The sequence below is a fragment of the Pyrgilauda ruficollis genome, unplaced genomic scaffold, assembly GCF_017590135.1.
Source record: "Pyrgilauda ruficollis isolate IOZ18807 unplaced genomic scaffold, ASM1759013v1 scaffold45, whole genome shotgun sequence".
NCBI classification, from domain to species: domain Eukaryota; kingdom Metazoa; phylum Chordata; class Aves; order Passeriformes; family Passeridae; genus Pyrgilauda; species Pyrgilauda ruficollis.
In genome coordinates this window covers 3,624,030-3,646,056 of record NW_024526044.1, presented here as the reverse complement: position 1 = coordinate 3,646,056, position 22,027 = coordinate 3,624,030, and the positions used below count along the sequence as shown (strand labels likewise).

Sequence of the window (22,027 nt, the reverse complement as noted above, 5' to 3'; positions counted from 1 at the left end):
CCGCGCTCCGGCTCCAGGCGCGGCCATGAGGCGGCTGTAGGGCCCCGGGACCCGCCGCCGCTCCGCTGCCTTCGGCCGCCGCGGGGGGCTCGGCGGGGCGCGGCTCTGCTCGGGGTGGATGCCGGCCGGGGCCGGCCGCTGCCGGCACCATGCACACCGTGCAGAAGGACACCACCTTCACCAAGATCTTCGTCGGGGGGCTGCCCTACCACACCACCGACTCCTCCCTCAGGAAGTACTTCGAGGTCTTCGGGGACATCGAGGAGGCGGTGGTGATCACGGACCGGCAGACCGGCAAATCCCGAGGATACGGCTTTGTAAGTGCCGCTGCTGTCTGCTCCGCTCCGCGGCGGGACGGGCGCTGCCCCCGCTGCCCCCCGAGCGCCGGGGAACGGGCCGGCAGCGGAGCCCCGGGCTGGCGACAAAGCCCCGGTGTGGCCGGACAAACTCCCGCACAAAGTCCCCGTGTGGCCGGACAAACTCCCGCACAAAGTCCCGGTGTGGCCGGGCGGACCCCCCGGTGCCGGGCGCTGCGGAGCCGCCGCCCGTGCCGTGGCTGCCGCGGAGCTTGTGCCCGCTGCGGGAACGAGGGGCCGGGTCAGGACAAAGGCTGGGCTGGGGACCCGGGAGGAGCCCCCCGTGTTGGCCGAGGCCGTGCCGTTCGTTTCAGCACCTGCTCCCCCCTCCCGATGCCCGTGCGGGTCCCCGCATCCCGCCCGCAGCTGCGCTGAGCTCCTGTGCGCCGGGGGTTTCGGGAAGGGCTCCACCGGCTTCTTAAAAAAGGCACGGGCAGGAGGTGGAGGGGCACGGGAAAACAGCTGGCACCGGCCCAGCGGGGAAACCGGGCGCGGGGGAGCGCCCGCTTTTTCCATCGAGTCCCGGCAGCCCTTCCCATCTCGCCGTGCAAGCGAGGCTGCACGAAGGGAGTTCAGCTCCCGATTCAAAATAGAACAATAAATAAACTCCACTTTAGTGCCTGTTGCTGGAGTGTTTACAAAGCGCTGTTGCTACAAACAAGGCTGTGCTCGATTCCAGGTGACCATGGCAGACAGAGCTGCTGCTGAAAGAGCTTGCAAAGACCCAAACCCCATCATTGACGGCAGGAAAGCAAATGTGAACCTGGCGTATTTGGGAGCAAAACCAAGGAGTATTCAAACTGGTGAGGCATCCGGGAGATCCCATCTCTCTGTATTAGAATAACTTGCAAGACAAGGAAACGAGTTCCTCAGGCTGGAGTCATCTGATCTGACGATGCACATTTATCTGTCCCCCATAGTTCTGATTGTTGGCTGAGGACACTGCATGGTCCAGTTACCTCTCTGCTGTATCTTCTTCCTCAGCCCTGATGCACTAATGTTACTCAAAAAAGTTCATTTTACTCTGTTAAAGCTGTTTCCTTCCACGGCAGATCTGTTTGCCCGTTAACCTCTTTGTTACATGAGAATTAACAGTAAGATCCACTTTGTCATTTCTCCCTTTGGTTTAATGACCACAGCACCCAGTGTGTAAAATAAGGCTTTATACCCCATTGTCTGTTCCATTACAGCACGTTCACACTGGGCTTTCATCATGAATTCCCATCTGCTCCTCGTGCATATCACATATGCATGTTAAATTTAACTTGTTTCTAAATGGGGCTCTGAATTTGCTCACATGCATAGCAGATCAAATGCAAAGACGTGTGCTGTAATTCTGCCTGTGTGTTAGGAGTTGAATGGTACAATGGATGCCATTCATTAATATTTCTTTTTTTTCTGAATTTTTTTTTTTTTTTTTTTTTTTTTAGGTTTTACCATAGGTGTGCAGCAGCTACATCCAGCCTTCATTCAGAGACCCTTTGGGTAAGTGGAAATGTTTCCTAACGGTCTGTTTGAAATCAGATTCACGAATCAACTTCCTCATTATTTAAAATGTGTGAAAAGAGCCTTCACCATCAAGAGTGGACAGTTTCAACAGCTGTTGTTAATGTTCAGAGTACTTTATTTCTGGTGGAAATTTCAGAAGTTTTGTGCATTTGTCAGCTTTAATGTAATTCCCAAAGATCCTTCTTTATCCTCAGTAAATCTTAGTCATAATAAACCCAGTGCATTGCTCTCTGTTTTGCCAGCTTCAAGAATTCACAGGAATTCAAATAAATGGAAAATAGTTTCTGTATTATAGTACTTAAGGTGTCAAAACAATTAAGCAAATTCTGTTCTCCTGTTTCTCAAATAAGATCCTCTGCTTCCTCTGTGCCATTTCCCACGTAATAACGCTTAGGATACAGTTTTATCCTAGAAAACAAATTGCATTGGAAACAAAGTCTGTTACTTAATGAAAGTAACATTAGGTCAAAAATTGATTTTGGACAGATGTTATACAAGGCTTGAATAGTCTGCAAAAGTGGGCTTTTGTCTGCTGTTTTCAATGGCTTATACCATCCCTACTCGGTTAGAAAAGTCCTCTTTTTATACATCTAATAGGATCTGGCAGCTGCTCGGCAAAAGACAAGTGTGCTTCACGAGAACAATAGTGACTGTCATACTGCCCTCATTTAACTGTTTAATGATTGATGCAGCTCTTTTTTTACACCGTTTCAGAAAGTGAATATTGATAAGGTTTTTTATTATTATTTTCTAAGAGCATTAAGAAAGTAGGTGCATTTTTTAAAGCTTTTGAGCACTGCCCTGGTGTGGTTTTTGTGTGACTCTAATATAAATAGATGGGATTTTGGCCTTTGTCAACAGCAATACTTCATCCCTTCCCTGCTCTCCGCTAGTTTTTTTGGGGGTGTTTTTTCCTTTTTTTTTTATTTAAAAAAAAATTTAAAAAAAACCCAAAAACCTGCTAACAATAAAACTTTCATTCCTCTTCCCTTATGGCTGCAGCTGCCAACTGCCTGGGTAATCTCATTCCGCTGAGTTTGTGGATGTAAGAGGCTGTGTTGCCACAATAGTGCACGCCCAGTGTACGTGTGCTGTGTGTGGTTCAAACACGCCGCTTCTCGCAAGCGGGTACAGCTCTGCTGGAAGGCCCTGAAAAACATCTGCCATGAAAGGAAGAGTCTCCCCTTTTCTAGGGCAGGAGCCACATTAGTCTGCTTAGACAAAATGCTGCTTTTTAATAGTTCTCCTTGCATGGGGGCTGCAAGAGCTTTCACAGCCCCCAAAGCAGCAGCTCCCTGAGATGTGAACCCAGAGACTTTTGCATGGGAGTGCAGGAGAGAAGTTGCCAATAAAAGCAGCCTCTGGCAAGTCCTGCCACGCAGAGGAGCAAAGAGCAAAATGGTGAAGCCCGTTAAAACTCTTGTTGGCAGGAGCACCTTGCAGATTATCTGCAGTTTTCTGGGTGCCCTTCCTACCCTGCAGCCGCAGCTCTTGAAAACATTTTTTTTTCCCAACAGTTTGCTTTTGGTTTCACATCCAGAGGAGTGTGGGATCGACTGATTACATGTTCCTTGTGATCTAGACAGTTCCTGTTGCAGTTCTTAGGCATTGGTTTCATCATTAAACCAGCAGAGCTGCAGTTAGCACATACAGTGGAGAACATTATAAATTATTTATCAGTTGCCAAGAGACAGGAACCAGTAGAATGGAGGGCTGGAGGCAGGGGATTATATATCATTATTTGCAAGCATCAGTAAACAAGAATTTAATTGAATTCAGTCATTGCTGCAGCAGAATCACTGGAAATGTGGGTTTTGCAGATTGTGTTTTCCTGAGCACCACCTTTACCTGAGCACCACAACTGGGGCTGCTCTGTGGCTTCTGAGCAAAGCCTCAGGTGCTCAGGCGAGCAGCAGAGCTCAGCTGCCAGTTCGTCTTTGTCTCCTCAGTAGACCAAAAAAACTAAGAGCCTGCCAAGCTCCACTCCTGCATTCCCTTGGACCCACAATTTCCTTGGCCCTCAGGTGGATATGAGGGTAGATGAGGAGTTTGTCAGGGTCTGTCCCTGAATTGCTGTTGTCTGTTTGCACCACGCCGGGTGGGTCCCGACCTTTCCCAAAGCAAGCTCAGTGGCTCGGCTGCTTTGCCCCTGGTGTGAGATGTTGCCTGGCTCTCCCTCCTGCAGTTCCTGTCTCTGCAAAGTGTTTGTGCCCAGGGGTTGGCATTGTGGTTTCCGAAAGATGATTGTCACAGGGCACAGGGTGCTTTGGTGAGCGAGCTGGGCTTGGCAGGGCAGGAATGAATGAAGAGCCGTTAACTCCTGGGCAGTTAACGAAGAGCAAGCAGCCAGTCGTGTCCCAGCTATCAAGCCACAAAACGCAGGTTTTGGTGAAACCTGAAATGAATGGAAACTATGAAAATTACTCAAACACCAGAGAGGATTATTTATATACTGAAAGCTTCCCCCCCCAGCCCCAGACACCTAAATGCAGCTGTAAATATTGCCAGGGCTATGCGGAACAGAAAGAGAAACCACGAGGAGCCTCTCTCCTTCCTCCTGCTGTCCTGGCAGGGGAGGCACTTGCACAGCAGACAGCACGGAGTCAGTAGTAAATCCTGTTTGGAAAAGAAGTTTCTAGCTTGTTGTAACCAGAGATCTTAACAGTAATGCAAGGCAAAGGATGTGTCTGTGACTTGGAGATCCGGCTGCTGAGTTTAGAGAAGCAGCATTGGGGCCTGGGGCTCAGCCTGGGGCTTGCAGACTGTGCTTTGCTTGGAGGCACCTGGCAGTGCCAGTGTGTCCCTGCAGCTGCCATGCTTCATGTGATCCGGTGATGTGGCAGAGCTACTTGGTCCCACCTCGTGGTTCCCTCCTCTGGGACTCTGGAGGTGGAGGCAGGTTTGAGTCTGTGCAGGGAGTGGGGGTTCCCTGGTTCTCCTCTGTGCTTGCTGCTCTGGACACAGCATATGGCAGATGCATTCCTGTGGCTGTGCCTCAGCGAAGGAGCTATCTGTGTGGGAGATCTACCAGTGACTGAGTAAGTGAGTGAGCTCTTGCAAACATGAAGCTGTCTCTTGTGGCAGGATCCAGCTCTTTCCATAGCTGCACATTGGATGTCCTTGCTCCAGAGACCCCATCCATGTGTAGTTACTTGTTTTGGTGGCCCCCTGCCTCTGGCCCGCATTTGGTCTCAGCAACATCACAACGAGTTAAATCTCTTTGAGTTTAAAATTTCATGTGTTGATGCTGCTGCAGTTAGGAAGTGAAGAAAGTCTCTCTTTGTGTCAGCCCAGCCTCCCTTGCAGCTGTTTATCCTTAAAATTTCTCTATTGGGTTAAAAATAAAAGGCAACAAACTTTCATCTTTTCTGTGGTTATGCTTATAAAAGGGCACGTGCTGTGCCCAGCCTCTGTCAGCTGGCATCCCCCTGCTCCAGCTTCCCACTGCCCCCTTACCCAGAGCTGGAGGCTGCAGGATCCCATCCCACTCTGCCAGGCTCATGTGGATGGAGCACCCGGCACCTGGTGTTATCCTGTGCCAGGAACATGAAAACTTGGGGGGGAAAGGGGGCATTTCCTAAGAAATGTCCAAATCCATTTTCCAAACGGCTTCAGCTGCTGGTTCTCATGCATGGTGACTGCCGTTCAGACCAAATGCTTGCCAGTCGGAAAGAAATCCTTTTCTTGTTTTTTTTTTATTATTTTATTTTGTGTTTTTTAAGTGTAAACATGTATTTATTAGCAGCTCAGACAGCTTTGAGAATTTTCTTGACCATCTGCTTCAAGGTGCCAAATGCTGGTGTCAGACCCAAGGGTTTGGTGTGCCTATTTTTTGGGTTGGGGCAGAATTTGCTCATGTTCTGCCTGTAAACCAGTACAAAAGCGTGGTCTGATGCAGTGACCTCACCCTTGGCTATGTGAATGATGAGTGAGCTCAGACCTGTTGCAAGGGACAGGCTCTGGGTGAAGGATCTGAGCCAGTCCTGGGCAGTCAGGGCATGGGCTTGTGTGATGGAGAGACAGCCTGAGCTGGCTCTAGCTTTGTTTTTACAGCACATGGCTTGAGTCGTGCCTTCTTCTCTGTGTGATTCCATTGCCTCTGGTGGATTTCCTCTCCATCCTCCTCAGCAGCAGAGACCTGAGTCCTTTCCCGTCGGTGCAGGAGCTGGGCAGTGGCAGATCCAAAATTCACCTGTGCTGCTGTGGCTGGTGCCACAGAGTCCCAATGTGGCAGATTGATGCACACGTCTGAATTTGCAGAGCAGCTCAGCTTGTGCTTGATCTCATGTTTCCTTTGAGCAGCTGTTGGCATATGGGCCCCAACTCGTAGTATTAAGCACATGCCCAGTAATTCGAATGATGAATGCAGCCCTGGGCATCCTGCCCTGGCGCTGAGGGCACCAGCCAGGGAACCAGACAGTTGTTGTGCTGATAATTTGGTAGCAAGGACACCGGGTCACTTCTAAATACGACTTTTATGAAGAACTTGTTCCCCACGGATGGGAGCAAGCTACATACCAGAGCTAAATATACTCCATGATCACAAAAGATGAAAAGTCCTGGACCTTGGAGTTAAAACTCAGTCTCCTGTTTCTCAGTCTCCAAGTGCTGTAAACAGAGTTGTGCTGTCCCCTGCAATTTCCCTGTCACCAGCTTTGAGCATTTTAGCTCTCCTCTGTCAGAGCTGAGCTGCCCTGGCCAAAGCAGAGATGCTGGAAAAACCACGCTGCATCCAGGCATCCCCAAGATTCCAGCTTGCAGGAAGGTGTGGAGAGATTAGATTGAGATGTCTTAAATGTTCTACTGCCACAAAGGCACAACTGGTAGCTGAGGTCACAAACTCTTAAAATGGAATTTCTTTCTTGACTGAGAAATTACTTTATTATTTGTTTTATCAAGTGTAGGCCTTCTTTTATCAAAAAGAGATATTTAATTGCTTTTTCCATAGCTGAAGCATTCTACTTCAAAATACTCTGTCTCTCCAAGAAAGGGGTTTAGATAAATCAAATGAGTTTTAACTGTAGGTCAGTGGAAGGGATCATGTGTAAAGAAAGAAAGTCCATTAAAAATGGAACCTGTTGAAAGTAATCACTAATGTGTATTATTCCAAAACTTGTCAGGTACTTCAGAGATGTTTCTGCCATCAATTTTCTCTAAATTGCAGAAGAAAATTGGAAAGCTCAGTCAAAGGCAGAATTCTGGGGCTTCCTGGGTTGATCTGTTGGAGACCCTGGTTTTCCCTACCATCCACCACAAGGATGTGGAAGGACTCAGGTTCCTGTCCTGCACTGGTGTGAAACAGTCCCTGTTTCTTCTGTCAGTTAATTTCTGGTTTGGCTGTGCTGATAACTGGAAAGGGGAGGGGTTTTTCCTTCTCTGGAGAGCTGACTAGTTGTGGATAAACTTCCATGTGGCTTTTTCCTTGGTGCCAGATGGCTCTTGTTTCAGGCAGATGTTATCTCCTGCTACCTGAGTGTTTTTCAGCCTGCTTCTCTCCAAAACTATTTTTGGTCTGGCCCAGCATGCCTTTGTTTGGGATCATGGGTTTCTTTTTTTTTTTTTTCCTTCTTCCTTTGGGTGTGGGGGAAGCAAGATGCAGAGGATAAAGCTATTGAGCCTGGCTGTAACTCATGGTGGAGCTCAGCATGTTGATCTCAGACTCTTGGTTGAGCTGAGAAAAAGTATTAGATCTTTGGGAAATGTACTCCCATCTGTAGTCTGCAGCCTTTTTTTTTACTCCTTTCTGGTTTTTTTGCCCACTGACTGCAGTCTGGGGCAGTCTGTTGTGGCACATCATGCCTTGGTGATTGCCACTGGTGTGGTGACATCTGCTCCCAGCAGGGAAGCAGGAGACTCAGTCCTGTACCTGTTTGCACAGGCTGCTGTGTAAATCTTCTCAGAGAGACAGAGGAGGGTGAGGAGAAGGCAGCAGGCAGATTGGTTACAAGAGGAGCAGAAATTGTCTTGACTGCTTTGCTGTTTTGTGTTTGTGTGGTATTGCAGCAGGTGATGATAAATCCCATGGAGCTGCAGAGTTCACCCTTGTGTGACTTTGAGCTGGCTGGGATAGCTGGCTGATGAGGCAGAAGCTGTTGACATTTCAGTGCATTTTAAAATCAGCTTTAGTAGGGACATTTCAGGAGTTGGAGGTTTGTTGTGTTGTGGTTAGAGCCCAGCTCTGTCAGGGAATGATGAGGGATGGTCAGGGCACAGCCAATGTCCTGATCTGCACCCAGGTGTGAGTGGATAAACTGTGATCCCCTCCTGGAGTGAGAGTCCTGGTGGGCAGGCAGGGACATCCTGCAGCCTCCTCCTCATGTCTGGACTGGGAACAGCACCTGAATTTCTGACATTTCCACAGCCTGTCATCGTGGCTGGGGCCCGTATGATACCTGTGGCCAGCCCTGCCTGCACTCCACACACGTTTTCTGAGTGTCTCCTCGAGGTGAGTGCTTGCTGGCTTGGGAGTGTCCCTCAGGAACGATTCCTTGGAGTGTGAATTACACCAGGATGTGTGCCTGCATCTCCAGCTGTGCCGTGGTGCCCTGGCACTGCCAGTGCAAGTGTGGGGTGTGCTTCCCAGAGCAGCTTTAAACTCAGGAGCCCACTTCAAAATACACCTTTGGATCTGCCCTGCAGGCAGTGCCTGGATCTTGTATTTGTGGGGTTTTTAGACAAATGAAGGAATGATGAATTTGACTCCATGTTTTCAGAAGGTTAATTTATTGTTTTATGATCTATAGTATATTAAAGAATACTATACTATACACTAAACTGTACTAAAGAATAGAGAAAAAAATTACAGATTACTTACAGAAAGCTAGAAAGATATTAATGAATTTCATGATTCTTTCTTCAGAGTCCGACACAGCTTGGCCCCAGTTGGCCAATAAGTCAAAATAATTCACAGCAAAAATCAATGAAACAATTACCTGTTGGATAAACAATCTCCAACCACATTCCGAAGTAGCAAAACACAGGAGAAGCAAATAAGATAATATCATTTTCCTTTTTCTCTAAAGTTTCTCAGCTTCCCAGGAGAAGAATCCTGGCAAAGGGATCTTTTCAGAAAATACAAGTGTCACCTGGAGGTGTCACATCCCCAGGGACTGTGCTCAGCTCCTCCTGCCATCACATGCTGTGGCAGTGTGGGTGTTCCTGTGGCAGCCAATGGGTCAGCTCTAGTGGAAATGGAGGCCAAATTCCTGGGGTCAAATGCCAGAATTTGTGCCTTCACTGGCAGACACAAAGGGCTCTGTTTCTTTTATTCTTCAAGGAATAAAAGGCTGGTCGTGGTGGTGGCATTTGTGTGCTGATCTCTGTGAGGCTGCCAAGAGCCCTGTGCCCCTCCTTGTTTCCCAAATGTTTGTGTGATGCCGTGTCCCTCCTGACAGAGGGGTGCAGCTGTCTCCACCTCTTCAGAGCTGACAAAACCAGCTCCCAGCAGGGCTGGCAGAGATCAAGGGCTCAGGAACTCCCACCTTGTTGCTCTCCCAAACCCGTGCAGTGTGCAGGAGCAGCTTGCAGGAACGGCTCATGCTTCATGTGTAGGAAGTCCTGCAGGATGGCAGAAAGCTGAGAAGGTGCAGCTAAAGAACATTTTAGGTGTAAATCTGATACAAAATAGATATATGAAGTCTCTGAGATGAGCTCTGCTGATGAGAGCTTGTTCCTCTTCCCCAGTGTTTGGGGAGAGAAGTGGGGCACATTTCCTCCTGACTTGTCCCTTTTTTCTTGCTGCCCCTCAGCCAGCCCGCCCTGCTGATGTGGTGGGGAGACCTGGGTGAAGGCAGGTTTTGAAAGGGACATTTTCATCTGCCTGGAGCCACGGGTGCCTCCCCTGACATGTTTGAACATCTCCACCCAGGCCTGCACCACCCTTTAGTTGTGTCCCCCACCAAAGCAGGACAGAGCCTGTGTCCCTCTGCCAGCGGCTCTGTAACCATCTCTGTTCTGGTTCAATTCTGGCTGCTGGGGCATGGTGCCATGTGGTCAGGAGCGTGGGCTTCTCAGCTTCCCTGCTGTCCCTCCTGCTGTCCCTCCTGTGCCACTGCTGCCTCTGGGCTTGGGTTTGACCGTGCTCCTTGTGCTGGGTGGCCTTTGCCCATGGCTCGTTGTGGTGCCAGCAGCATCTCGTCCATCTGCTGTTCACAGGGTGACTTTGGTGTGTGGTGGCCACAGCTGATCACTTGGTTGGTGTTTTATAATCACACCGTGTGTGTTTTTTTGATGAAGTTCTCTTCTGGCTGGCTGGGCCCATCGTGGGGGATGGAGGAGAACTGCAGGGAGGGAGGAAGGGAAAGGCATCTTAAAACACAGATGTGACTCATCCTGTAGAAATTCAGATTAGAGTTTGCTGTTTTCTAGAAAGAGAACTCCAGAACAGCTTGCTTTTTAAAAAAGTTGATCTCCTGAAAGATCATGTTCAGGAATAATGGAAGAGGGGGAAATATTTTAAGATTTTCTGTGGATGCTAAATGTAGCCAGCAGAGAACTTCATCCTACTGCACTGGTTTGTTTTGTTTGTAGCTGCAAGTCATCAAAGTGACCTTACTTTGGGTTGTGTGTTTTGTTTTGATTGATGAATTGCCATCTGTCCACCTAATTCAGAAGACCAAATTGCATAATATCTTGATTGAAATTTCTAGCTGAATTATTGAAATCCTACAGACCAAAAGAACCTTCCCTTTTACATTCTCATTCCCTTTAGAAGCAGATCATGGAGTTGCTGAGTGTGGTTTTTTAGTGCAGTACCAGCTATTGTGAGTGATGTGTGCTTGTGTATGCACTGGGCTGGTGGGATGGATTTCTGAGAGCAGGGTCCAGGAGTACATTCTGCCTTCCAAGCTAATGGTGCTTTTTATTCCAAGTAGCACTGAAAAGCTGTAGTTTTTCCTTCTGAAGGAAAAATGTAGTGCAGGATGTTGCAGATTTGCTGTCTGAGCCCAGTGTGGAGCTCCATGTGTGAAAACAAAGCCAACAGTGTGGAATTTCTTGGGATGAGCTGGGGATGTCCACTCACCCTGATGGCACCACGTCCCCCACATGGGCTGTGCCAGCTCAGGAGAGCAGTTGGGTGGCAGAAGGGACGTAGAGGAGCTGCTCAGGCAGGATTGCCAGGAGTCTCTCAAACTGTCCTGGTTCTTTGGTGAGCACAGGTGGAATTCCTGTGGGCAGGAAAAGTGCAGACCCTTCCTCTGATTCTGCCACCAGGTGGTTTTTAGTGGATTGTGCATTTTTTTGTTGCATTTGTGGAGTGATTTTAACTCTGTTGGGTCCTGGAGTACCAGGAATCCTGGTGGCAGGGTGTGACGGGCAGGTAGAAGTGAGGAGCAGCCAGAGCATCCATCCCAGTCTGGGATGCAGGATGTTGGCTGATCTACCAGGGCCAGAGCAGTAAGCATGGACTGAGCCTGCTCATGTCATGCCCCAGGGCCTGGGGGTGCCTCTGCAGAGCCTTTCCCCAGGCCCTGGCAGGCCCAGAGAGCCGCATTGCACCTCGGAGTTATTTAAAACAAAATGAAAGAGAAAATCCCCCAGTGACAGGCATGAGGAACCTCTGGGTGGGACTGAGCCCTGCTCCTCCAAGAGGTGGCTGCCACGGCCTGGTGTGAGTGTGTGACATGAAGTGCCCTTGGGCTGAGCTGGTGCCTAAGCTCCAGCTCTGATTCAGCTGTGCTGGCCTCAGTTTAGATCAGAGCTGAACAAAAAGGGATTCTGTGCATTTCTGCTGCCTCATCTCATTCCTGTTACCCACAGGGTGATGCTGGCTGTGGTGTGCTTATGGGCTGAAGGACTGTGAGGTCCCTCTTGCTGTCAGGGGTGTCTGGTGGCCTCAAGGGATTCTGTGCATTTCTGCTGCCTCATCTCATTCCTGTTACCCACAGGGTGATGCTGGCTGTGGTGTGCTTATGGGCTGAAGGACTGTGAGGGTGTCTGGTGGCCTCAGAAGAAGGTCTTGCACTGAATTAAAAGTTGAGGTGCTGCTCACCACCATCCATCCTCCCTGGGCATATGGAAGGACCCTGATTTCAGAGGCAGTGTTGCTGTGTGGGGAGAGGAGAGCAGTCATTCTCTTGTCATGCAAATTGTCACAAGGAAAAACAAACTGCATATGGAAGTGGGAAAAGGAGAGAAAACTCGGTTCAGATGAGCCCTTGTTTGTGAGAAGCCTTTCTGATATCTGAAGAGCAGATTAAACCATCCAGTGCTGGTTGTAAAGCAAGTGGGAACAGCCCTGTAGGTGCTGGGGAGGAGGGACCAGCCCCAGGTGGACCCCAGCATGCTGCAGGGGGTGGCTGAGATTTAGGATGCTCAGGTGGAATGAGGGTAACCATGTACAGCCCTGTGCCTTGTGGCACAGGCATGTGGGAGGCTTTTAAAAGTGGTTGTGTTTGAAAATGTGCTGTCACACACATCCACACAAAAATCCCCAAAATATTTGAATCTGCATAATCTCTCTGCAGAGTTTTGTCTTGGGGATTTTTTAATTGGCCAAAATGAGTAGGGTTTGGGGACAGGGTGGCACAAGCTTTTAGGAGATGGCTTTGCCTAATATGTGGCCTTATGTAGTTCAGCAAGCAGTGGCCGAAGGGACCTTCTCCCCAGGGTGCAGGTGGCTCTGATCTTCTTCTGGTACTGGGCCATTTGCTGGTGATAGCCTGCACCCCCTATTTCTTAAACAAACCCCAGATGTGTCACTTTGCCACACTCTTCAGGCTACATAAATTCCCCATTTTTGCCTTGTTTGAGACCTGACTTGACATGAGCCCTTTGGAAAATACAGCCCTTTCATTTTGATGCTTTTTTTCCCCCCCCTCCCCTTTCCTCCTCATTAGCAGTTTCTAACAAATTAGTAGGCACCCCTGCATTAATCACCTCCAGGATCTCTCCATCTATGGACTTTAATTGACTGTGACATTGTTAAGTTCCTCTCAGCAGCACAGCTCCTCAGGGCAGGGGCAAGCTGCACTTTCGGGCCCTCATGGAAAGGGCAGCGGAGATGCCAGGGGCAGATGTGACAGCTCATGGACACAGGAGTGTCACCGCCCTGCCAGCTACTGCAGGGAGGAAAGCAGCGTTAATATCTCGTGTTTTACAACAAACACCCTGTAGCATTCCCTAAACATGCAGTGTTGTGGAAACATGGAGTAAGTGTGTAGTAACTGATAACACCTGGCAGGCTGGAGGGCCTGGGGTCAGTGGTCATTCCTGGTGGGACACGGGGAGGGTGACACGTTGTCCCTGCTGCCAGGAGATGTCCCACAGGGGCTGTGGATCCTCAGGACCCTCCACCCAAATTTGGATGGAGAATACAGTAGGCAGAAGGACTGGCAGGGTGTGTGGAGGCTGAGGAACTGAGGTGAGCCAGAGGCTGTGTCACGGCCTTCCAGGGAGCTTATTCTGGATTTCAGCAGCCTGGATAGCGGGGGATACAAGCCGTGGGGACCAGGGGCTGTGTGTTAGCAGCAGCCCATGCTTCACCTTGCACTACTCCACCCTCAGGTCTAGGAGTGTTTGCTTTTCATCCCCACCCCGGGCAGCACCGCTGGGCAGCACCGTTACCACGGCTGACACACATGAATTTGGGGGGCAGAGAGGCTGCGCAGGCCACGGCGATCCCAACCCCTCACTAACTCTCTCCCTTCCCCTCCACAGACTCACGCCTCACTATGTTTACCCCCAAGCCATCCTCCAGCCCAGCGTGGTGATCCCCACCCCCGTGCAGTCCATCACGTCTCCCTACATCGACTACACGGCCGCCAGCCAAGCCTATTCCCAGTACACCACAGCTGCCTACGACCAGTACCCCTACGCTGCCTCCCCCGCCGCCGGCTTCGTGGGATACGGCTACACGGGCACGGTGCAGCCGCCCCTCAGCGCCGGCACCCCCGCGGCGCCCGCCGCCGCCTTCGTGCAGTACCAGCCGCAGCAGCTGCAGCCCGACCGCATGCAGTGAGGGCCCGCCGGCCTCCCGGGACAATCGCCGTGCAAGGATACGACCAGGACAGCAAAACCACAAAAAACTATAAAAGAGGCAAAAGCCACGCAAGAAAAAAAAATCACCCCGGTCCTTTCCCCCCCCGCCCCATATGTAGGTGCATATCGATACCTAAGCTATTTATAGTGTTGAGGGCGAACCCAAATCCTTGCAGTCTGATTGTGCTTATGAAAGTGGACTTCTGGTAAGTTTTTTTTTTTTTTTTCCTCCTTTTTTTTTCCCTTCAATCTGGACAGATACTGTCTTGAAGATGTTCTAAAAGCGGCTGAAATGTTTCACAGGAAAACGACAGATTCTTGCACACATCGCAGCCTGCTTCCATCACCTGTGGTCTTCTTTCTGCCCCCTTCCCCGTCAGCCCTTCCTTCCTCATCCAGCCTACAATCCTCTTATTTACTGGTGAGGTACAGAGGTACTTGGAGAACATGGAAAAAAAGCAATCTTATTTTTTGGTTGTACAAAAACTTTGTAATACTCAGAGATGCCTTACAGAAAAAAAAAAAGCAAAAGAAAAACTATTTTTTAATATTTATTGCGATTTTATTCGCATGAGCTGTGAATTGCAGACAGAAGAATAGTAGTAAGTATCTGCCTTGTTTAATTCTCATTTTACTAAATTATTGTATGTAGGTAAAAAGTTCTTAAGTAATTGCTGAATCACTTCAACATGCAAAAGGGAATATTGGCTTGAAGGAGAGCAGAATATTCCTTTAGTCAACGCACTGTACTATTTTCTTATTGTAATTGTTACTCTGTTAAGATTATCTCAAATTTAGGTATATTTTTAAATGCAAAAAACCAACCAAGAATACTGAACATTTTGTCTACTTTGGTAGATCTTTTGTTACAATGCTGCAACCTATGAGACATTTACAGTATTTATGTAAAAGAGATTTGGGGCTGTTGGCCAGCAAGGTTTAGGAGAATATAATGAGTGGAGCAATAGAGAAAAAGGTGTTATGTCACTGAACAAATGGGTAAATGTAACCTTTTTATGCCTGTAATCCAACAGCCAAATAAAGGAAGAAAACAGGCGATGTAAGTGCATTTCTACAAAGACAGCAATAAACTATTTTAACTTTTAAGATTATTCAATGCTGTATGGTACCATGTTTGCTTGGCTGCAGTGCCTTAGGGAGTATTTCCCAGCCCACCTGGTCTGGCCATGCTGAGCTCTACCCTGCAGTGTGCCAGGGTGGGCTGTGACAGCAGCCCCTGCTGCCACCATCCTGCAGCGTGTCCCACACTGCCCTTGCCCTGCGTGTCCCGAGGCACCTCAGGCCTTCTGAGCTCACAGAACCCCGTGGGCTGGTGCCAGCTGCTTCCTCACACTGCGTGGAGCAGAGGGTGGGAGGTGCTGCCATCCCCGTGCAGCTCCAGAGGCAGTAGGGGCAGATGGGATCTCATCCCAGAGTTTTCGGGCCATCACTTTCCTTCTGTTATTTCCTTAAAATAAGTTGGGGGTTATTTTTCTAAAATTGAATTTCTCTGAAAGAGAGTAGTCTGCCAGAGCCCTGTCCTGGTGAAGGGGGTTTGCTGAGGGTGTCTCAAATCCAGCAGAACCAGGCAGGTGCCAGCAGCAGAGAGACTTTCACCCTTGAGCCTCATTCGCTGCTCTGGTGCTGCATTTGACTTCCCCCAACCAACTTGCTTTAAAAGTTTGGTGTTCAGGTTTTGACAGTTACAAACTTCAAGAATCAATCTGTAAAAGTAAATAAAATGACTGTTTGCTCATGCCAGTTATCTGGTTCATCTCCATAAAGGTCACAGCAGGCCTGGTGCCAGGAAGGGCAGTGTTTTTGGCACCAGCACCTGCTGCTGGTTCAGGTGGTGATGCCTAAAGCCATCCTGGGGGAAGAGGATGCTGTAGGATGAAAGCAGAGGCAGTTCAGCACTGTGGCTGCCCTGGGGAGCTTAAATGCCCACGGTGGGCACGTCTAATGTCACCAGTAGCCCTCGGAATAAAGAGCCCATCTCAATGAATGGAAACAACTCGCTCCTGCCTTGCTTGTGTTGCGTGAGAATGCAGATCCTGGTGGGGCTCTGCTCATCCTGCCCGGGGTTTTGCTTACAACCATGTGGGTGACATTTATTTCCTTTTTAAGTAATTACTTTCTGGAACTGCTGTGGGGCTGCCAAAGCAGTAAGAGCCGAGCGCCGCATCCAGCCCAGTGCTGGCGGAGCCCGGCCTGGCCCAGGCCCTGCCTTTGAAGTGCTATCGGGGCTGGAGATTATTCAGCAATTCTTCTTTCTCCCTGTCAGGAGTCCTCCTGAGGAGAAGGGAGGGGAGGATTTTTGGATGGGGGTGCTGGGAGCTGCTGGGGAGCTCTTGGCCCCAGCGCAGCAGCCCTGGGGTGCCCATCCCCAGCAGCGGTGCCTGGCACTGCTGAGCTGGGCTTTGTCTTCGCCGGGGACACACATCTCCCCTCTCAATGGGGACAGCAAGGCTGCTGAACGTGGATTTGTTGTTGAAAAAACCCATGTGTGCAGTGCGCTCTGAAGTGAAAAGGGTGATGGTTTTCCATTTCCTGAAAGGTTCCAAACTGCCAGGAAGCGAGGGCGCAGGCGGCGCTCCCAGCGCCATTCCTGGATCCCTCTCAGTTTTGCTCCGGGCTCATTTCGAGAAACAGCCACATCAAAACAGCAGCCCGACCTGCCTCCTTCCTGCTTGCAAAAACCCGGCTGTGAAATTGCGGAATCACGGGCTCTGCCATCCTCCTTCCCGGTGGGAGCGGGGCTGTGCTGCCAGGTGGTGCTGGCAGCCTCCAGGAAGGAGACCGGGCACTTTCCTGTCCTGTGCTAGGCTGGGAAAGTGGGAAGAGCTCAAAGCATTGCTGTGTTAGGAGGACAAGAGCTGAACTGCAGAGTATGAGCAGTGGGGTGTGGGTGAGAGGCTGCCTGGCTCCCCACTGATCAGGGTGGCACAAGTGCTTAAATAATTTTAAAATTGCTTAATAGTATAATATTTTTTTTATTCCTCTTCCACCTCCTTATGTGGTCCCAGCACAAAGAAAGCTCATTCTGGGCAGCTCAGCTCTGCTGCAGCCAGCCAGAAGCCAAGGGAGGGGGGTCACAATGCTGGTTTAAAAGCTTCAGTGAGCCACAGGGACCAGGAGGAGCAGCCAGGGCTGGGTGGTTTTGGCAGCACAGCCCTGGCAGCACCATCTGCTTGGCAGGTTCCAGGGGTGGGACCAGCTTTGGGGGCCCAGACCTTGTCCTGGGCACATCCCTGTGGCCATGCTGGCAGCTGACCCAGCCCAGGCCACCTCTCAGCAGCTGTGCCCACATGCCCAGTCATTTGCATGACAAATTCAAATCTTTTTTATAGGAAACCATCACACTGGGGCTGTCAGGGGGAGGTTTGGCTTGTGTGGGCTGGGGCTTGTGCAGCCCCTCTGCTGACATGGGGAAGTGCCACCATAAATACCAGTGCTGGGGTGCTGATCATCATCTGGATGAACCCAGCCACAGTCTGGCATCATGTCCTGGCATCACCTCCCTTTCCACCTGGCAGCAGCAAGTGAGAGACAGCCCTGTACCCTGGGGTGGCTGCTGCTAGACCTTCCCCACTTGCCTGCCATGAAAGGGGATGTCTTGGGTGGGATTTCTGCCCTTTCCAGGCACTCCCTCTCCCTGGGGTGTCCCCTGTCACAGAGGCACAGCCAAGGGCTCTGCTGCCAGCTGCCTGAATCTGCTTTTGACGAGGAGCAGGGGGTACCCAGCCCACTCCTCTGCAGTGCTCCCCCACTGTCCCACCTTGTCTGGGGGACACTTGGGCACTCCCACGGGCTCCTGTCAAGGTCCAGAGCTTTGCAGTGGCAGCCCCAGCCAGTGGCTATGCCCAGGATGGGATGGGGGCACTAGGGACAGGGGGGGCACTGCCAGCCCCCACAGCCCTGCTCCCCTGGCTAACAAGCCCCAAAACTTTGCACTGAGAGGGAAAGGCTGAGCACACAATTTATTTGCATAGCAACTGGACTGCTGTTAGCACTTATCCTTTAAAACAGAGTTGACAGCAAAATGTTTTTACCCCCTCAAATACAGGGAATGCTAACAGCATCCTTTTTTTTTCTCCTCTCTCTCTTCTGGCTGAAACTTGTTTTTCCCTCCTTTGTGCCTCTCCGAATCCTGCCAGCATAGAGATTCCCTTGTTCAGAGAGCAAAAAAAGAAGAGAGGGGGAAAAAAAAAAAAAAACCAACTAGAAAAAGAAAAATTTAAGCCTGGGATTAAAAACCATCACTAAAATAGTTTGAATAACAAAGTCAACTGACTGGCCGGGAAGCCGGTGAATGCCTGTCACGTATCGGCCGGGCACGGTCACGTGTGGCACTAGATAGTTCCTGGAAAAGCTTCTGCTCAGCCTGATAGACCTGTGCCTGCTGATACTGCTGCACCCACTCCTGCAGGGCTGTGGGAAACTTCCCAACAGGGAGATAAACTGGGGGGGAATAAATAAATCTCCCTTGGGTACCAGAGGCAATGGGTGTTCTTGAGGCTTTTCCACCCTAGTGGTCCTGGCGCCACCGGGCCAGCAGGACTCTCTGCCCTTACTGATGTCTTTAGCAAGGGAATTTATGGTGGGTTTGTGGGGTTTTTTTTCCCTACACAAATTTTTCACATAGTTTAAGCTGCGTAAAAAACCAAAAATGGGGCCTTGCATGAGATAACAGCAGAGGGGTTGTACCTCCCCCAGGCAGAGCCAACTCAGCCATGTCAGACACATCGTGTGGGGTCATGCAGCCATGGAGTGTTACTGAGGGGATTTGTACCTGAACCCAAACCTAAATAACAGTTTTATCCTCTTGCTGATTCCAGCAGCACAAACCTGGAAGCAGAGGGATGCAACGAGGCACAGCGACAGGAATGATGGCTCAAATAAAGCCACACAGTGTGGGAGGGCAATTAAAGACTCAGATTTATTAACTGTGTGCCCATGCTCAGGAGGGTGATGAAGCAGTTGGAGATGGAAAAGTTGGTATGGAAAGGTCAGAGAGGGAGGCTTGTGAGAGGATGAATCAATGAGCACCCAAAATCCCAGGAGCCAAATTTTAAAAGCATTTGCCCACATAAAAGTGGAGACTGTGGCCTTTTATAAATCAGCCAGGAACATGTCTTGGTTTGAAAATAGCACTGAGCATCTTATTACATGTTTAACACTCAAAAGTTCTTTTAAAATCAGACTCAGGTCATTGGAGTGGCTCCTGTTCATGGATAAAGAGGGGGGTCAGTGTGTGCAGATACTCACGGCCATTCGTGGTCTCCTGTAGCATCCACTGGTGTGTTCGCATGAGCTGCTGACATGTGAGCACCTTAAACAAACCCTGAGCTCTGCAAAATGAAAGTGAAATGAAATAAATGAGTCACGCCATTAGTCTCCTGTGAGCTGGCTTTAAAATTAGCAGGTTTTAGACATAAACATGGTAGAACGAGCCCTGGAGGGAAGAAAAGTCCTCCAAAAACCACATCCTACCTTCTTTTCAACAGTGCACACTGCTCTTTATTTCATGCCACTTTGGTAAGGTAAACTAATTTGGTTTCCTGTTTCCAATGAATTTTATATGTAGAAAAACATTTATATTATATACATTATAAATCTGATTAGAAACACGTATGTATGAACAAACACATGTTTTTTATCAGTAGCTGTGTGCATTCATGTGTGTATGTGAAAGAATACACGTAAATGCCTTATTTCAACTGGCATTTTAACTTTTATTTCACAAATCCTAGCTCCTGAAGATACCAGGTGTTCACAGTTTAGAAGATAATTTAAAATGAGAAGCATAACAGCAGTGCAACCAAATTTAATGGCTGGTAGCACAAGCTAATCTGGGGCAAAACCATGTCCTGGACTGAGCTCAGGCTTCAGCAGACTGGGAAAAACAGTAAAAATATCCCATGCTGGTGTGAGAGCCATGCCTGGAGATGGGGCAGACCCCAAGGGCATCCCCTGTCCTTTTGCTCACTGCTGCCATACGTGCTCAGGCACTTTTCCTCTGTCTGTCTGTCTTTCTTCCTTCCCCTATGTCCTCCTCAATCAGCCAACCACGGGCACTTCAGCCTCAGTCTGCTCAGCCCAGAATACAGATATTTTGGGCATCTGCAATCTGGACGAAAGCTCCAGTCCTGCCAGGAATTCTGCACAGGCTTGAATGGAAAAAAAATAAAAATATCCCATGGAGTTGGGTAAAGGCTGCCAGGCTGCCCCGGGCCCTGTCCCGCAGGCAGGGAGCAGCCCCGGCCCCTCTGCAGCCGCCAGCCGAGACAGAGCCTGCAGGAAAGATAATAAATTAAATCCAAATGTTTATTCCATTGGCACTGTCCGGGTCATGTGCCTCGTGGAGCTGGAGAGTGCAGGAATATTTTCTTGTAGCTGTCGAATAAACTGCTGGAAATGGTCGCTGTGTAGAGATCCTGGAGGAGGCAGGGGCTGAGACCTGCCTGGTTGGATGGATGGATGGATGGATGGATGGATGGATGGATGGATGGATGGATGGATGGATGGATGGATGGATGGATGGATGGATGGATGGATGGATGGATGGATGGATGGATGGATGGATGGATGGATGGATGGATGGATGGATGGATGGATACACACACACAAGAGCTGGGACAAATTCAGAGGCTGGGCCAAGGTCTTTGTGCACCGGCAATGGTTTTGGGGGCAGGTGTGGGGGTCTGTGTGCGAATGAGACACTGGAGATTGTGGGCATGTGAGGACCTTGGATTTCCCCTCCCTCCTTTGCACACACACAGAATTAACCCTTCCCATCCTCATCAGACTCAGTGAGCTCTGGATGTGCAGGGCCCTGAGCTGCAGCACAGCCCAGCTCTGGTGGGTGTCTGCAGCATGTCCTGGCTGCTGCAGGTCACTGTGCAGAGATGCTTTAAAAACCCCTCCCCAACCCATCGAGCACAGCTCCAGAGCTCCCAGCACGGTGGTTACAACAGGCTTACTCATTTCTGCAGTGAGTAAGACCGAAAGGGGAGCCCCACAGGGGCAGGACCGGGGGCTGATAAGGAGCAGCTCCCTAATCTCCAGCCCCAGCAGCCGAAAGGCTGAGGGTGATAACTCCCAGAGCCCCCGGGTCCCAGCAGTGCAGGGTGCTGCTGTCGGTTTGTGTTTGCAGAGCTGCACCTCCTCACCTCGCAGGGCTTGTCTGCAGTGCCCAGCCCAGCCCAGCTCCCTCTCACCTTCCCTGGGGGAGCCAGCAGGAGCTGGTGGTGGTGGCAGCCCCAGGGCTCACACCCTGGCCCATTCACCTCCTCTGCTCTTCATGCCTTGAGCTCCTGGGGCACAGCCATGGGGAAATGGGGCTACAGGAGGCAGCATCATTCACCTGACCAATCAGCCCTGGTTAGGAAGATCCAGTGTTTAGAAACTGGAGGCAGGGAAGGTCCCAGCTTCATGCTTCATCCTCATGCTCTGGGTGACACCAGGAAGCCAGGAGCACAGCAAAACTGGCACTCCTCTGATTCAGGCCTGGGCTGGGATTTAGGCTCAGATACCTGGTTTCTGCAGTCTGGGTTGGACCCTGTCCATGCCCATCTCCTGTGGCACACACGTCTGCACCAGCAGCACCCAGCACTGCTGCTCTGCTGGCTCCGTGTCACCTGCCCCAGCTCCAGGGACCAGCTCCACTGTCCCCTCACCGGCCCCATGTGCCAAATTGCACTTGATAAGCTCTGCTCCATAGCACATTTTTGTCAGAGGCTAGCGAGATAAAGTCTTAAAATAGCTCACCATGACATCCATCAGGGTCTGTGCCACTGCATTTCCCACGTGCTGCCGTTCTCCCTGCCTGGCCTCAGCAGTGCAGGAAGGCTGGGGTCCTGAAATGCAGACAGGACATGCAGAGCTGCTCCTGTCCTGGAGCACCGTGATCTGCAGGCAGCATGGCACTGAGCGTGACATGGTACCGAGCGTGACATGGCACTGAGCATGGCATGGCACTGTGACATGCCACTGAACATGGCATGGCACTGAATGTGACATGGCACTGAGTGTGACATGGTACTGAGCATGACATGGCACTGAGTGTGACATGGCACTGAATGTGACATGCCACTGAGTGTGACATGGCACTGCCAGCCCTGCAGGGCAGGCTCAGCCTTTTTGGGGTGCCCCACTCGCACAGGCCCCGCTGCAGGGCCCCC

General features: G+C 50.3%; 1 protein-coding gene across 2 annotated transcripts; it reads left to right on the top strand.

Annotated features, from left to right (window-relative positions):
• RBM38 (RNA binding motif protein 38) lies at positions 1-14,956 on the top strand. Of its 2 annotated transcripts, XR_005956047.1 has the most exons (5): positions 7-317; positions 1,036-1,159; positions 1,787-1,841; positions 13,524-14,050; positions 14,148-14,956. XR_005956047.1 is itself a non-coding variant. In XM_041478415.1 (4 exons), the coding sequence occupies exons 1-4, from the start codon at positions 150-152 to the stop codon at positions 13,822-13,824; spliced, it is 648 nt and encodes a 215-aa protein (XP_041334349.1). In that variant the 5' UTR covers positions 1-149; the 3' UTR covers positions 13,825-14,956. The 2 variants fall into 2 exon arrangements, 1 of the variants encoding a protein (XP_041334349.1); XM_041478415.1 differs by having other exon boundaries at positions 1-317; positions 13,524-14,956.
• The last annotated feature ends 7,071 nt before the right edge of the window (positions 14,957-22,027 follow it).

Excerpts from the sequence above, each read along its gene's own strand:
- RBM38 (XM_041478415.1), top strand. The coding sequence starts at position 150 with ATGCACACCGTGCAGAAGGACACCACCTTCACCAAGATCTTCGTCGGG. Across the intron at positions 318-1,035 it reads AATCCCGAGGATACGGCTTT|GTGACCATGGCAGACAGAGC; the intron begins GTAAGTGCCGCT and ends GCTCGATTCCAG. Across the intron at positions 1,160-1,786 it reads ACCAAGGAGTATTCAAACTG|GTTTTACCATAGGTGTGCAG; the intron begins GTGAGGCATCCG and ends TTTTTTTTTTAG.